Raw genomic sequence first — 18,296 nt, 5'->3', positions numbered from 1 at the left:
AAGTAAGTAATTGTATAAGAGGACAGCTACGGGTTGAAGTTCGAATTGCCAAAATAACCTGTCCATTGTTCTCTTCTACAAATCCCTCGGTTGGCAATTAAAGGGGAGTCCCTAAGATTACAGAATTATTAAAAATTTTGAATGTGTGTGTGTGGGAGAGTTATCGAATGAACCATTTAATCGATATCCATCCATGTATGGTGCCGTAATAACAAACTAGAATTGTTCTCTCTTTCTCAGAGATTGTTTAACAAGGGAACATTTTTCTCCCACAAACTCTCTATCTCTCAAATTATGGGGTACTTATTGTCCATATCTATATTCTATCTTCGAGATTAATGGAATGAAATATTTGATTGTATGTGAGAGTTTCTCAAGCCCGTGAGCGAGAGAGTTTCATGTTGCATACATTTAGGATTTTATATTAAATATGAATCGAAATAAGCATTGATAAAAAAAATGATAGTTCGTCAATGGGGTATATAATTCAAAATATCTGAAAATGTTGGCGTCAACGCTTTATACCTTTTTTACCAGATTTTATTCAGATCACATGGCATATTAAAAAAGGGACATTTTGTTGCCAGTTTTGAAAAGAGAAGAAATATTAACGCTACTTCCAACATTCAATTGGCGGAAATACTAATATAAAGCGCGTAGCACAGAAGATCGTTCTTCGTTATTTTTTCTGTTGTAGGATCTTTTAAGTAGAAATACTAAAAATCCAAGGAAAATATAATATATCAGCTATTTGAGTAATTTTTTTCCATTAAAAATACTATTCATATCACTCTACTACCACTGCCAAATTTTGATGGAGTTTCATCACTTACAGTACTCCTAAAAAATTAAACTATAAAATAGTCTCATAAACTTTGCTCTTCTCAACTGAAACAAATTTCTCTCCACTGCGACCGATAGTCTTTCAAGCTGGGGGGCTGAATTCTCTGTGCTTGACCCTTGAGTAATCAATAACCGCAATTTTATTTTTTTTTTAATTTTATAGTTCTTATGTGCAGTACATTTAGCGCCATCTATAATTGGGAGAATAAATAAGAGACATTTTGAAATATAATTCCCCGGTTATGTTACTCGTCCTACCATTTCGACCATTTTAGCTTAAGATCAGAAAATTTTGCGCTATCTATAAATGGGAAAACACAACGAAACTTTTAGAAGCTTAAAGTAGCAAGGCACAAGAAAACTATCCACTTGATTGGCAGATTTTTTTTATCTAACCCCATCCTGAAATTAAACAATCTTCATAGTATTGTAAGCCTAACAGGTCTTTTAAATTCGAATTTTGAATTTTTTTCCAACATTTTCAGGTCTATCAACATCAATTGGTAGTGCGGAACTTTCACTGCCATCTACACTTGAAACTCAGAAACTACATGTTTGATCGCCCAGATCGTTAAGGAGCCAATGCATGAAATGTTGCCGTTTTTGCAAGAAGGCCCTACAATCAACTAGAAGTTTTATTCTATAATTGGATGACGTCACATGGAGAATATTTTCTAATTTTTTGGTTTATCAACATTAATTGGGAATCTATAATGTTGGCACCATCTATATATGGAAAACACAAAGAAACTTAGCAACTTTTAATCGCACAAAAAATTAAGGAAATTTATAGCTCCGGCACAATCGGACAAACATCACATAGTTAATATTTCCGATATTTGAGGTCTTAGAAGCACCATCTATGCATGGAAAACGACAATAGAACCCAAAATTATTTTTTTAATCTTCAATACATTAAGGTACTGAAATCGAGAGATCCGGTTCACCATCATTTTGTGAAATTTCTCCACATTTGCCGACTTACAAACATTACTTGACAGTTCCGATCGCATTGCGCCATCTATACATGAAAAATCAAAACGAAACTTATCTGAAGTATGTTTAGGACTAATCTATGCTTCAAAAAGCTAAACAAAAATTAGAAATGAATTTTTTATTCGTTATAATCAATGCTTCGTCCTACAGGTAAATGTTAACAGTACTCTAAATATAGATGGCGCTCAATGTGGGTAGTTTTGTTTTTAATATAATTGCGATGGAAATTGGAAAAGTTACGGATTTACAAATACGCCCTAGTATTTGTTTTAATAACATCGTTTGGCAGTTCAGAAAAATTAGTGCCAAGGGGGTCTAAACGAAAGTTGGAAGCCAATTTTAATCGTCCGCGCCATCTGTATATGAGAAATTACAACGGAACACCAAAAATAATTATTTTAAGGCGGACTTTACTTAAAATTTGACAGTAATCTATTAATAGGTGTTACATGATACCCATCATATTGTTTTTGCTATAAATATAATTACTAGGGATGTTGAAAAAGTTAGAGACTTATCAATACGTCCTGGTATTGGATTTTGTTACACTTTTATAACATAATGATTATTTTACAAATATTATTTTTCACTGATTAATTGTATTATTTTTTAATGTTTAATTGCTTTTTAATACATATCAGTTACACCTCCTTTTTAAAAATATCAATGTCTTGGTGATTTATAAAAAATCTATAACAAATTACACAGAAATGGGAGAAAAATCTTAAAAATAAGAAAATACACAATTAAGAAATACTAAATCAATACTAGAAAAATTAAAATATTTTTAAACGAAGTAATAAAACTAAAGTCAATAAATACTTAACCAAAAGATGTAAATAGAGAACATAGAAATTTAAAAAAAAAATAATAAATATTATGACATACAAATAATTTACAACCACATTAGCTTATATAAGAATATTTTGGCAAAGCAAATAAAAATTTATAAAAAAGGAAACCCAAAATAGACAACAATATTTGCTTAAAATATATAGAAGAAAATAACGATTGGGATATGCATATTTTAAAAAAATATATATTTTTGTTTATAACATACAACAACAATACTGGTTTGGATGTAGAAGAAAGAACTCATACTGCAGTGTAGAAGAGAGTGTGGTGTGTTTTTTTTAAACAAACCGCCTACGAGTTTCAACAACCTAGCTAATTAAATAAAAAATTAGAGAAAAAGAAAGTAATCGGCAAAATTACATAGATAATGACAACAAAGCCACATTACAAAATGACCACGAGGAATGCATGATGTAAGGTATGATTTCAAAGCTACATAGAATGGGCTCAAACATTGAGTGACGATGAGTGGAGAAATAAAATTGAGGCTATGACGATACGGCAAATTACCAAGAAAAAGAGAGATGATTAATGTATGTATGCATGTACGTGGGTGTTCATGTAATGTATGAAAGATATATAGAGAGAGGTAGACAATAAAAGCTTTCACAGGAAATAAAAAATAGAAAGTGTATTTAATAAATCAATATTAAAAACAAATTTAATTTAAAAATGTTTTGGAAAACTAGTTGTGTAAAAAAACGAAAAATGAAATAAAAAAACATAAGTACCTTATTAGGGGCCGTTTGCAGGCCATGGAACGGCAAATTCTCATACTCTCCAGGTTCCGTTAATGGATCCGCCATAGAAGATGACTTCTCTTGCACTGCTAAATGGCAAACAGGTGGTTGAAAGGCGGTCCAAATTTATTTCAGACAGCAGTGAGACATTTTGTGTTCAAACGTTGATCCAAAAGAGGAGGGCAAATGGTGATTGGTTGGTTGAGGAGATGGTTGAAGTTGTTGTAGTAGTAGTAGATGACAGAGTTGTATTAATAAGGTATTTAAACACAACGTTTGAGTTTTTTTTATTTTTTTAGGGGAAGAAGGATTTTCAGATTTTTTGGAGGAGGAAAAAATATAAAAAAGAAAAATTAATTAATAAAAAATTAAAAACACATAAAGTACACAAAATTATAGAAATATAAAATAACCTATTACATTAAAAACTAACTTAAATTTATTACTCCAAAACATATAAGATAAAAAAGAAAGACCCTAAGAAAAATTGTTTTTTGTTTATAAAAATATATATAAAAAAAACATTGAAATATTCACAAAGTTAACGCAACACACATGCTTTGGAAATTAATTGGTTAATTCAAAATAGAAAACACACTTCAAAACACTTGTTTACAGGAGAGAGAAAAAAAAAAAACACAACACTGCAAAGCTTGGATTTTTTTGTTTGGCATTTTTTGATTTTGGCAAATTATAAACATTTAGGGGCTCAGGACAACATTTTGTTTTGGGTTAATGAATGATTGAAATTTTTTTGCTTTTGGTTTGCTTACTTGTTTTTGTTGTCGTTGTTGAACAATATAATATATTCAATTATAAGTTTTTGTTGATTTTGAATTTCGGTTATTTTTTCATTGTTCAGATAAGTACTTCACAGGATGAAGCATTAAGAATTACTTACATTTATAGAAAAAACATTAAATAAAAAGTGTTTATAAAAGACAAATAATTATTCTATGTGGAAGTAATGAAAAACACAACATCGATTTGGAATTTATGAGAGTTAAATGGGCATGGGGGCAAGATTCGTTGTTGGAAAAATGTAAAAAAGGCTTGAGAGACATATGAACATATGAAGGACGCCATAATTAATTGTATTATATTTCCGAGTTTTTGAAGCGAAATTCAACTTCTCAAAAATTATTCAGAACGATTTCTTCACAAAACATTTTGGATGAAGATTTTTTGCCTTGAGAGCTGCCGACAGAGAAAACAGATTTGTCGAGACTTAATACCTTTAGGTGAAATAGTTTTAAATAAGTCGGAGCAGAAAAAGTCTCCAATAAAACTTATTAAAAACAAATAAATAAAATAGAAAAATGGTAGTGAGTTTATGGGGAAAAAGGCGCAAAACGCCCATACCATATACTATGAAGAACAAAGATTTGCAGATAAATAAAACAGTTGCGAAGCGAAATTAAACTTTTACAAACGAATTCAGGGTATATGTTTTTCGCAATCAGATCAAAACCTCAGTAAAACTTGATGAAAAAACCAAGGTTCAAAAGGGAAACTATTAGTAGGGCGTTAATGGGGAAGCAGGAGCATATGAGCATAAATGTCTTATATTTCAGAGCTTTGAGGCGAAATTCAATTTTTCAACGATTTTTTCACAGAACGTTTTAAATAAAAGTTTTTTTCCTTGAGAGTTGCCGACAGAAAGCACGGATTTAATGAGATCCAACAATATATTAAATTAAATTAGAATATCCTATATTATTATCTGGCATATAATGAACAGAACAAGTTTCCACAACTTGATTTATTTTTGAAAGAAATAAAATAAAAAATGGAAAGTGATAGTAGGAAGTATATGGGGAAACTGGGGCAAATATATTAAGAAGAACGCCATCTATGCCTCAATTTATTAAATAAGTTGAGAAGTGAAACTTATCTCGAATAAACGTATTCAGGGAATGATTTTTTTTGCAAAATGTGCGGCATATAACAATCAGATCAAAACCCCAATAAATCTTGATGAAAGAAATGAACTTCAAAAGAGACACTGATAGTAGGGTGTTTATGGAAAAACAGGAGTATATGAAGAATGACACCTATTCTTAATTTTTTGATATTTATCTATGAGTTTTTAAAGCGAAATTCAAATTTTATAAAATTATTCACAACTATCTAACTATTTAAAGATTTTGTCCTTGAGAGCTGCTGACGGAAACACGCAGATTTGGTGAGAAGTTGGGAAGTGTGATTTAAGTTTTAAAACCGGACCGAGGGAACGACTTTTTTACAAAACGTCGGGCATATAATGGTCGTAATAAATTCCCAATAAAACTTGTAGAAAGAAATGAAATGCTAAAGAGAAATTGATAGTAGGGAGTTAATGGGGAAACATAATTAATTTATAATTACTATAGGCTCTGAAGAATGCAGCCTATATTTAAATGTATACTATTTTTTTAAATGGTTTAAAAGCAGAATATAGCCATCTTTAACATCCAGAGAAGGGTATTTTTACAGAACGTCTTAGGTGAAGGAACTTCCTTTGATAACTGCCGACAGGAAGCAATGATAAATCATGCTTAAGCAATTTTTTAAGAGGTCTACGATAGGAATGTGATAAACGAAGATAGTGTCTTCAACGGAACAAGAATAAATCAAATCTGAAATACAACGAGCAGGAGCAAGTTCTCAGTAAAATAAGTTAAAAGAAGTATTATTTAGGAGAATAAGGGCTGATGGGAAAGTAAATGGTTATGGGGGAAAAGAAGAAAATCGTTCATAACACGTTTTATAAAGGACGCCATCTATGATCGAATTGAATATAATATGAAGCAAGTGGTTTTTAATTTTAATGAAGTTCAGATGGCGCTAATACTAAATGATTATATTCTTCTAGACCTGCTTAATAAAGTATGAAGTAAAGATGGCGCTAAAAATAAGTGGTTATATTCTTCTAGTCCTGTTTAAGAAAATATGAAGTAAAGATGGCGCTAATATTAAATGGTTTAATACCAGAAACCATTTTGCCAGCTTTCTTACTTATTGTCTAACTGCTAATAATCTTGGGCTAAGTCATCGAATTATCTTTAATAGCTGGGATTGTTAATTCATTTTTTATGGTATACTTTTAGGCGATAATGGAATATGCTTGCTGCTTTAATTAAATTTTGGGATATGGTTTGAGATGGTTAAAAATATGTTGGAAAATATATTGCAGATTTGAATGCTTACTATTAGGCGTAGAAGAAAAAACTGTGGTAGAAACACGGAGAGGATTAAAAATCGGAATGTAGGGTTTGAGAATAGACTACCAAAGTTTAGACAAAATCCACACTTTCTGAGCTTGGAATAAAGAGAGATTAGCCACTCTTTTTACATTTTTCCAACAACTGATATTTCAAAGCGTTTTGCTTTTGATTTTCTAAAATTTTCATGGCTAGCCTAAATATGAGTAAATTATGGATGTGACCTCTCTTCAATGAAGACCTACTTGCAGATGAAATGATTTGGAACTGAAAGTGAAAATGAGAAATCAAACAAATGATAAGAAAACCCAAAAATCTTACTTTGTACTCTTTCGGTTTTGGGGCCGGGGCAGACCAGACTGACCGAACGTTGAACCAATCGTTTGGCCAAGGGACGCGCTTGTTGTGGTTGGGCCTGGGATTCCCGGCGCGACACAACCACCCGCCGTATTGGTGGTGGCGGTCTGGGCGGTGGTGTGGGTGCCTTTAAAATACCCTTGCGGGTGGAGCGCGTACTCGAATTTAGGCTGATCGTGTCTGCGGGTGTGTTCCCCGGCCGATTCAATGCTGTAGATGGTGTAACGTTTGTTGTGCTGTTGCTGTTGGTGGTGTTGATGACGACTGCTGCTGTTCGTTTGACGTTGGTAGTGGCGCTGCTGGTGTTGCGTACGTTTTTGGGGTCGGCGTATATAACCGGGTGATTGGTATTTAAGGAAGGCCCCGTTGAGATCATCGATACTGGTAATGGGCGTAAGTGTTGTTGTTGAGGTTGTGGCTGAGGTTGTGGTTGTGTTCGAACCACTTGTGGACTCTGTGGATGTTGAGGTGTTAGTGTCTGTGGCTGAGGTATTTGTTGTTGGCTGATGGCCGTTGTGATTACTGGAGTGGTAGTGATTAAATTTGTTGTTGTATTAGTGTGATTTGTTGTTGTTGTGCTATGACTCTCTAGAGATCTACTGCTCATCGTTGTGGTGGTGGTTGTGCTAATGGTGTTTGTTGTACTGGTGTTGGATGCTGTTGTCTTAGCGCATTTCTTATAGGTAACTAAATACGTGGCAAAAAAAAAAAAAAAACGAAAATGTTTGGCAAAATGAAGAAGAAAAAACATAAATAAAGCAAAAAATGAAAAGAAAATTGTTACAACAACAAAAAATGGAAAATGCAAATCAAAAAAGAGAAATAAAAAAAAAATTATTTAATTACCACTGCCACTGCTGCGTATGCCCTTTAGTCTATGCTCTGCGGCAAAGGGCGATGCGGCCTCGGAACGTTTCCAAAATTTCCCACCCAGGAGGCCAACATGACTGCGCTGGCTGTCGCGACAGGTGTTGGGCGCCGTAGAACGCCGTTTAAAGAAAATATTTACAAAAAACTGCTCAACTCTCTGGAGGTGGGATTTGCGTGCCAGGATTTTGTTGTCCGCTGGTTGGTTGGGGGTTGTCTGTTGTTCGGCCGCCACACGTATTTCCGTTTCCGTGGCCCCTGTCAGTCTTTGAATTTCGGTCACACCATCCTCAGGGGAATTTGTGGCCCTTCCCTGGTTGGATGTTACATTTTCCATGTTGTGTAGTTCCGTAGATAAATCTGTGGAAATTCCAGCACCCATCATTATTTTGGTGTCATTGGATGGCGATTCTCCCATCCCCTCTCCTTCGTGTGCATGATTCGATTCTGTGTTATTATTGTTGTTGTTGTTAGTTGAAGCTATCACCTCCACCTCTGGCTGGGTTTTGCCCACCATCATCCTACCTTGTCTGTTGCCCATGCGGCCCAGTGTGGCCGTCCGGCTGCCATTGCCACCGGTGACATTGAGCAATGTCGTCTGGGTGCCATTGCCGGCACTGTTATTTAGTGTCGTTGATGAAGACACCGAACTGTCATTTACTGTCGAGCCTGTCAAATTAGCCAGTGTTGCATTCGGTTTTAGTGTCATGCGATTTACGGCTAAATTCTCTTTGGTATCACTGCTGACATGCACCATAACACCGGGCCTCAGAGGCCAGCGGGGTGGTGATTTGGGAGCCTGGTTACTGTGGCGTACAGTGAGTGTGGGGGTTTTCGTTAGGGTGGTGGTAATGGTAGTTGTGGGGGTGGGGGTGGTGAGGGAGATAGCTGTGGAGGTGGTGTTATTACTGTTCCCATTAGCTGTAGTGTTAGTTGTGGGTGTAGGTGTGCCTATCGTTGGTATCGATGTTGTCATCATTGTTGTGACTGTGGTTGTGCCTGGGTTCGGTATTTGTGTTGTGGTCTTATGTGTTAATGTTGCCATATTGCCAACATTTTCTCTAAGTGTATATTGCTGTTGTTGTTGCTGCTGCACATTTGCATTAGCGGCTGTTGTTTTTGCCTGAATTTGTTGTGACTGGGGCGGTGTCATGACGGCGGTAGCATTGGTGCTGGTGGGTATAATACAAGGTATAACTGGCTCTTTATGGATGATGTTGCCTGGCATTAAAACGCCCGGCATTATCGGCACTTTCAATGTGCTGGGCAGCACCGAGTTGCTCTGTATCAATTGTGGCATATTTGGTTGATACGAGAGGACACTAAGAATACCAAAATGACGGGGAAATTGTTGTTGTGTCGAAAAAATATCATTTCGAAATGATTGAATGATGAAAGCGTGTGAGTGGAGTGTGACGTTGATGAAATGGTTTTCGATTTTTTGTTTTGTTCGTTCGTTCGAATTTAGGTAAATAAGCGTTTTGATTTTTTTACACAAAAAAGTGTGTGTTTGGAGAAATAAAACAAGCCATAATATTGTTTTACAATTACATATACAAATAATTACGCACACACACATTGATATATACAGTGTTGATACACAAACACACAGACAAAAATATAAGCAAAAGTGCAAAATACATTCGACATATGTGGCAATAATGCGTGAAACGAAATGAAAAAAATAAGAAAAATAAACAAAGGAAAATTAAATAAATATTTTTGTTAAATAAATAAGAAAATTATAAAATTAAGAATAATTATTTTTTAGAAAACTTGAAATTTTTATTGGAACATTAGCTTTATTTTAAATAAGTCAAGGAAAAACTTATTCCCATGAGCTGCTAAGTCAGGTGCGAAAATGGGATCGGTCTACTCCGTCAAATACCTCCCCCACAGAGGGTCAATATTTGGAATAATTATAACCTCTATAAAATAAGAAACCAATTATTTTCATATTTCGCACATCCGAATATTTTTTCACGACTCTGGATTTTGTATGAAGATGGAATATATCACACCCCTTCTTCTGGTACCTCCCCACAAAGGGGTTAACATTTTGAATAATCATGACGCTCATAAAAGGCGATATGAACTTCCAGTTATTTTCAAATATGCCACATCCTAATATATCATCAAACTCATAATCTGCTAGATAGATAGGATATATAAGACCAGTCCTTTAGATAGCTCCCCCCACAAAGGGTTTGCAATTTTGAGTAACCATGAAGCTCATAAATCGCGAAATAAGCTCAGAAAACGCGAAATTATCATCCGATTTCGTTCAAACTCGGCACATTTTAATATTTTTATTTACCCAAAATTAGGAGTGAGTATGGAATATATAGGCCCACTCCTATTGGCACCTCCCCCAAAAAAGGGGTTAATATTTTAAATAATAATAAACCCTCATAAAAAGCGAAATTAGCATTCGATATTCTTCACATTTCGCACATCTCAATATTTTTACTAACACAAGATCTGGTGTGAAGATGGTAGATATAAACTCACTCCTACTGGCACCTCCCCCACAAAGGGGATACATTTTTAAAAAAATTAAAAGCTCATAAAATGAGAAGTAAGCATCCGATTCCCTTCAAATTTCACACATCCCAATATTTATTTCAACACAAGGTCTGCTGTGAAGATGGTAGATATCGGTCCACTCCTACTGGTACCTTCCTCACATAGGGTCAACATTTTGTATGAACAAAACGGCTTATAAAATGCAAAAGAAGCAACCGATTTTCTTCAAATTTCGCACATCCCAATATTTTTACTAACACAAGATCTGGTGTGAAGATGGTAGATATAAACTCACTCCTACTGGCACCTCCCCCACAAAAGGGTTAAATTTTGAAATAACTTATACGCTCATAAAATGCGATATAAGAATCCGGGTTTTTTCAAATTTCACACATCCCAATGTTTATTTAAAGACAAGGCCTGCTGAGAAGATGGTAGATATCGGCCCACTCCTACTGGTACCTCCTCACAAAGGGTCAACATTTTGCATAACCTAAAAGGCTTATAAAATGCAAAAGAAGCATTCGATTTTCTTCAAATTTCGCAAATCCCGAAATTTCTTTCAACACAAAATCAGATGTAAAAATGAGGGATAACTGTCCAATCCTTCTAGTACCTCCCCCACAAAGGGTCACGATTTTCAATTTTATATATCTTATAACTTGCGAAACAAATCATAGAAGGTATATAAAAATCTGAGCTGATCTCGATAAAATTGGGCAGAGGTATTTTCGAACAGTATCTTATGTCCGGAACAGTATCTGATGTACAGTATCTGATTTCCTTGTTGTGGAGTGCATATTACCTATGTGAGAGAGATTTTAACACCAAATCGGATAAAACATATAGATATGGAAGCTATAGCTATATCTGAACCGATTTTCAGAAAATTTTAAGTACTTATTTCTAGGACAAATTCAGTCGGAATTGCCCTAATTCACACCATGTGGACTGATATTAGCCATTTAGTGCACAATATACCAATGATAAATAATGATTTTTCTGGTCTGTATCTGATATCTGGTACCGAATATCACGGATGTGCCAAAATTCAGGTTATTTGGACTGATATTGGCCATTTGGTTCACAATTAATCTGAAATCGGTTGACGAAGCTATATTTACATTTGAGTCGATTCTCATTAGGGATTCTCAACAGGGTTGGTCTTTGGGACAAACAAATATAGTTTGGAAAATTGAATGTCAATCGGTTAATAAATCCGACATACATTTTTTCACAAAAAAAAAAAAAAATAAAAAACATGGAAATACAGATGGACGGACTGACATGCATAAATCGACTTACAAAGGTCGTATACGTGTTGTCACAACGTATACGCCACCCATGGCCATGCAATTTAAGTTGGCTAATATTCAAAAAATTTCAAGTTTTCTTTTTTTGTTTTTTGCAAATTATTTATAATTCACATTGATAATTCATAAAAAATAGCAACAAATTAGCAATAATGTATAATACACAATATGTGAGTTATTTAAAAAAAGAGAAACAATAAACTTACCTGTGGGTGGCACTCATGGAAACATCGGTACGATCTTTTTTTTGATATAGATTTTTGATGTTAAATCGAATTTTGATGATGTTCAGGAGAAGACATTTAATGTTTGTGTGTGAAGTTCGAGTGTGACAGTTAGATAAAATGATGATATTTGCCAAAAAGTAATTTATTTATTTTTTTGTCGGGATTTTGTGTGAGTTGGTGACAACATTATGATGTTAGGTATTGTTTTGTTTTTTTTTTTTTGTTAATTTAAAATTTAAGAGAAAAAACACAATTTATGCAATTTACAAGAGTTCAGCAAAAGAATTCGAAACGCACAACATTTCCAAGAACGAAATAAAATTTCCAGTCACACCAAAAAAAAAAGCCCAAAGGCATACAGACAAGCCAGTGTTGAGGTTTGATGTTGCGTGTGTGTGTGGGTGTGTTAATGTTTTCGTTGAGTTTGAGTTTGACAATGTGTTGAGCATGTGTTTTAATGTTGTTGTTGTTGGTTTTTTGTGTGTGTTTAGTTTAATTTAATACATTTTTAATTAATATCATTATTTTTATTTAGTTTTGTTTAGTTTCGTTTTAAAAAATAACACATGTTTATTTTAATGTTGTTTATTATTATTTGTTTGTTTGTTGAATGGTCAACATTAATGTGGTCATTGGTGTTTTTTTTTTTAAACCAATTTGTTTATTAATTATTTTTAACGGAGTGTCAAAGTGTGTGTGTGTGTGTGTGTATTTATGTTATTTTATGATAATATGGATGTTGTTGGAATTTGTTATTTTTTTGTTCAATTTTTAATTGGAAATGATTGTAGGGATTTGTTGTCATCGATTAGTTTTCAAAGGCATGTTTTTTGGAGCATTTAATTAGATGGAGTGTTTTTGTTTTTTTTTTTTTTTTTTTTTTTTTTTTGTAAATGTGATGATATGCAGGTTTTTGGTGTTGTTGTTACAAAGTTAATGAGTTTTGTTGCGAGTATTTTTTTGTTGTTATGTTATGTTTAGTGTTCAGGCATTCCCACGCACGCACACACACATACATATTTGTGTTGTGTTTTTTTAGTTAATAACATTTAGTTGTGTGTTTTTGTTGTTTCGAGAATTAGTTGTTGTGTTTTTTATCAAAAGCATTTGCATTGCATTTATTTTTATTGTTTTTGTTGTTGTTGTTGTTTATTTCATTGGTTGATTATTTACATTGGCACAAAAAAAAAGCATAACACAAAAAATGGCATTTGAAAAGAGACAAAAAACATAGATATTTGTATTTAATTAATTGTTGCAAAATTTTTTAGTAAAATATTTACAATATATGTATATAAAATGTTTTAGACAAATAAGGCGAGTGAAAAAAAAAACAAGAAATGATATAAATTAAAAGTTTATAACAAAATTTGTTTGATTTATTTGATATGGGAAACAAAACAAAAAGAGAGAGAGAGAGAGAGATAGAAAGAGAGTGATAAATCAAGGGATTTATGAAAGCCAGCCTTCAAATATTTGTTTTAGATATTTACATAACCGTTGTGCCCCCCCCCCCCAAAACTCAACTTAGTAATTGAAAAATTATCATAATTAATATTATGTATACGCCCAAAGCAACATAAATCATTGAATTTTAATTGGAATTTATGTTTGATCTTGTTGACCTATTTTGGAGCTAGTTTTTTTTTTTTAATAAAAAATACAAGATATTAAATACTCTAGCTCATTGTTTCGTAGCTGAAATTAGTTATGGCAAAGGGTATTAGGTATAAATATTAGAATCATGAATGTGAGATATTTTTTTATAAACCATTTGAAAATGCTCTTATAGGTGTGGAGGCGTATACGTATTGTCATAAAGTATACGCTCAACGGCCTTATATCTAAAAAGAAGGTTTAACACCAACAAGGTGATGGTGGATTTTACCCTCTCTTCACATTTTCTTAAAATTCTCTCTTCTATTGCTATGGGTAAATATATACCAACTTATACCCATAAAACTAATAATTATCAACAAATATTTTTTAATGAACTTTTTTGGTTGTTGTTGCAAAATGGTCAGGCTTTATCCCTTTATTGTTGTTTTTATAAAAACAACGTTTGTTTATTAGTGGAGAACGATGGTAATGTTTACCAGGGGGTAAAGCAGGGAATAACTAGGTTTCGGAAAGAGCCAGCAATCCTCATCAGTTCCCTTGTTTTTTGTCTGGGATATTCTCCCCAGAAGTTATTTTAAAAATTCCCAAATTTTCACCTCGAAAGTTAAAGGTTAATAATACAATATTTCCTATGGGCAAATTACCCGAAAAAATTTGAAAGTTTTTAGAAACATTTTCAATGCTTAACAGCTCAGAAATTTTTTTTTTTCAGGACAATTATTTCCAAGACTAAAAGGCCGAAAACTTTAACTCTTCAAACAGTGTTTTTTATAACCTGTACATAACCGATTATTCGTGCTTATCTATCTTTGGTAGAGGTTACAGAGGGAGGGTTCTGGAAAAGCCAGCTGGGAATCGTCAAAATTCTTCGTGGCCTCGACTACTTTGTTTTTCGTTTTTACTTATATTCTTACTCAGTTCAGGGTATTTGTCCCTTAAGATCGCAGTTCCCAGATATAGACGTGAAAGAACGGAGAGAGGAACAAAGGCTTCAATATTAGTCTTAGAGGTAGACCAGATAATGCGTATAGGAGATCTATGACAGCAATATCATATTTTGAGTTGACTCCCTCATTTTAGGAGGTATTGTGAACTAGCTATTGGTTGGCGGACAGTTTTATTAAAAATATAACAAATAAACAGGCCAACAGTAAAAACGAACTATTAATTCTTTGGTGGAGGCTATTAATAGTTCGACCCGGCAGAACTTAGCGTCGAAAAATACCGCTGAAAAGAAAACCGTTATATAAGGGCTTTACGAAGACGTTATCCGGCAAAGGTATTTTTTTTGTCATAGGCTATAGTACCCATTACGAGCATTAAATACGAACTTTGAAACAAATCCGCTAACAATGTAGCTAATATTATCAAAATACTGAATAAAGGAAAGTGCCGTTATATTTGGGCTATATAAAGACGTGGACCTATCTAGATAATTTTCTGGCATAGGTTGTAGTACTCAATACCTACTTCAAATATTAGATTTGAAATAATTGCGGTGATTAATGCCCCTAAAATCATTAAAATACCCAATATCGGGATTTATCGTTATTTGAGACCTGTACGAAAATGTGGACCTGCATATGCAATTTTTTGTCATAGGCCTGTACGAAGATGTGCACCTGCATATGCAAATTTTTGTCATAGACTGAAGTACCAATTACGAGCTTCAAATAAAATATTTGAAAGAATTCCGGTAAATAATGTCGCTAAAATAGTGAATAGTGTGGGGGGGGGGGGGGGGGCATCCCGTTGTATGGGGGCTATATATGAAGAATTTTCTTCCAGGTGATAAAGTACTGACAAGGAATTTCACACAATTCAATTGAAAAAAATCATCAAAATACCGAATATAGGGAGATTCCATTACATGGGGGATATATGATATCGTGGACCGATATAGCCCATCTTCGAAGTTAATCTGTTTGAAGAGAAAATGCAGATCTGTGCAAAATGTTAGCTTCCTATCTTAATTCGTTTTGACTCTAGCGTTCTTATAACAGACGGACGGACAGGACTAAATCGTATCTACTTCGATTGGAATATTCTTTTTTACATTTTTTATTTAGTTTCGTCAAAATCTGGCATTTTGAGATTTTTTTCTGTGAAACGCTATTTTTTGAAAGAAGGCAATATAGGTCCAGCTTTTGGTACAGCCGCTATATAAAGATACCTGTGTGATTTTAATTATTGGAAAGGTCTTGGCCAGCGCCATCTATATTTAATGACCACCAAATCTCTCAGAATTAACAAAAGTGAGAATAAAGTGAATATTTCATAACTCAAATGAGTCAGAGTCTTTTGTTAAAAAAAAGAAAAACGATAAAAGACCACTCTTAAAAAAAAAAAAAAAAATACCCCCTCATCATTGAAATATTGGCTTCAGGGAAAGCAAGATTCCAAAAAAAATTCAAATTTTTTTAATTCAAAATTGAAAGAAAAAGGTGAAGTTGATCCATAAATGAAATTAAATATTTGGAAATAATGATAGTGAAGAAATATTGTGAGGTTTTGAGGGAAATTTTTAGAAGGAAAAGTATTGGAAATATTTTCAAATTTTGGAAATTTTGTTCAAAAATTTCTGAAAAATGTATTGGCAAAATTGAAAATGTTTGGGGAGCATGGAATGTGTCGATTTTTAATGACATTAATATGGACTTTTGGAGATATTTGGAATAAATAAAAAGGTTTAAATTTTTTTTTTTTTTGGGGTGAGCTCTTAATGCCTTTAAGAGAAAAAGGGGTACAGGCCTTTTTAAAAGGGTAATAAATAGGAAAATCTGCTGTTTTAAACAGCCAATTAGGTCAAAGGATTTTTGAAAACTACATGTCACTATTAAGATTAATACAAGGTGTCGGAAAAGTAATCCTCCTATCAGAAAATTGTATACATTTTTCGATTGGCCCCTAATGTCTTAATTACAGGCAAAAAACATTGGAAGTTTACTTCTGCGCCACCTTGTACATGCATGTGTACTAGACAGACATTCCGATTTTTTTTTGGCTGTAATTAAGAAATTAGGGGCCAATTGTACAATTTATAACAGTATTGTATCTGATAGGAGTGTGTTAAGTGTGATTTTTATGGGATTTTTGAAATGTGAAATTATTTTTTAATCATCCATTTTTTTTTAATTAATTAAAAAAATTTTTATTTTTTGAAATTATTTTTTTTTCTTTCAAATTTGTCTATTTTGCACTAAACTCAATTTCATGTTTCAATTTTAACAGTTCTTGTATTAAAATATCACAATTAAATTTTGGAAAAAAATTACATTTATAGAAAAAAAGTGAGGAAAGGGGAAGCTCATGCAAAAACATGCATTACATGCCCACGTTTCTTTTTTTTTTTTTTTTTTTGATTTACTAAAGCATTTGTGGCATAAAAAAGAGGCCATGCAAGCGTTGAACAAAAAAGAATAGTTTTTTTTCGGTCAACAAACAATAACATAACGGACATAATAATTAACGAGAAAATAGTTAAAATAAAAATAATACTCTTAAAAATAAATATTTTTTTCTTAATAAATTAAATTATATTTAAATATATAAAGAAAAATATAATAAATAAATTAATTATAAGAAATTAAACAACCCTAAACCTTAAATGTTTTGTTTCTTTTTCCTTAGGATTTTCTTTTCTTTTTGTTACTTTTTGCATATCAGGGAAGGGAGTTGTAGTTGATTTTTTTATTTCTTTGTGGTTTCCTTGCAAATCTGTTTTGCATTTTTTTTTTGTTTTTTGGTTTTTAAAGTTAACAATAACAACAGAATGGTACTTACATTTATCCTGACGTCTGCGGCGACGACAAATGCAAATGATAATACAGCAAATGATTATCACGGCCAGCAGCAGGACCAATATGCTGGCAACCAAAATGATGAGGGCTGGCTTGTCCCAGCGCTGCCACCAGGCCAGTTGTTCTGTTTGAGAATGATGACAAAAATAAGGCGATTAGCAAGGAATAAAATTTATTTTTAAGACATTGAAAATAAAATATTAAAAAAGTAGAAAACATTCAATAAAAAAATTCTCAAAATTATGTTTCAAAAAATCAAAAGTGGAATATTTATGGAAAAAAAAATTATTGAAAAAAATATTAAACATTGAGGTCATTTCATGCTTGGTATATTTTTTGTGTGAATATTTTTTGTAGTGAAAAAGTATAAAAATTTTTAAAAATATATAGCATATAGTGGTTAATAAAATAAAATAGTGTTATTTGGTTTCAGAATATAAAATTGTCGCACCATATCGAAATAAAAATAGATTTTTGATATTAAAATGAATTAAAAAAATACATAACCAGTAAGGAAGGGTCAAAAGTCGGCCAGGGCCGACTATATGATACCCTACACCACTATGCGTATTAAGTAGAGCTCTCGTAACAAAAAAGTGTATATCGGGAATTTATGTTACGGAATTTGGAAATTTATGTTTGGGAGTTTATGTAGTCACAATTTGGGAACTAAATCCAACTCTTATCCGATTTTCAAAAAATTTGACGGAGACCCTTGTACATGATATGTACAATAGCTATACCGGACCGAGCTATACCAAATGGTTAAATTCGGTTAAATATGAAAAAATCTAATCAATTTGGGCTTATATAACATATATGGTGAGCAATAGCCATTAAATCGGATAAAGTAGCCGAAAAATGACTCGTGAGCTGAACATATCGCAATATTCCATTCGCCAAATATTAAAAAATGGGGACGAGGTAAAGCCATTGAAATTCCAAATTC

At 33.0% G+C, this 18,296-nt stretch overlaps 1 protein-coding gene across 7 annotated transcripts in view; it reads right to left on the bottom strand.

The window, feature by feature from the left end:
• The window catches only part of LOC101901103 (B-cell receptor CD22), a 533,140-nt gene that overhangs the window by 14,892 nt on the left and 499,952 nt on the right, over positions 1–18,296 (bottom strand). For 4 of the 7 annotated variants that reach the window (XR_009342470.1, XR_009342471.1, XM_059123998.1 and 1 more), the window contains 2 exons: positions 17,331–17,471; positions 3,426–3,520 (listed from right to left, as the gene is read on the bottom strand). Coding sequence is in view for 5 of the 7 variants with exons in the window: in XM_059123998.1 (XP_058979981.1) it covers positions 3,426–3,520; positions 17,331–17,471 (236 nt within the window). In the remaining 2 variants the exon portion in view is untranslated. Of the gene's footprint in view, positions 1–3,425; positions 3,524–17,330; positions 17,472–18,296 lie in introns of all 7 variants that reach the window. The other 3 variants (XM_059123997.1, XM_059123996.1, XM_059123995.1) reach the window with 1 other exon arrangement.

This window comes from Musca domestica, unplaced genomic scaffold (genome assembly GCF_030504385.1).
Source record: "Musca domestica strain aabys unplaced genomic scaffold, Musca_domestica.polishedcontigs.V.1.1 27, whole genome shotgun sequence".
NCBI lineage: Eukaryota > Metazoa > Arthropoda > Insecta > Diptera > Muscidae > Musca > Musca domestica.
Note: the sequence above shows the minus strand (reverse complement) of the source record. Positions and strands in the feature narration are given on the sequence as shown.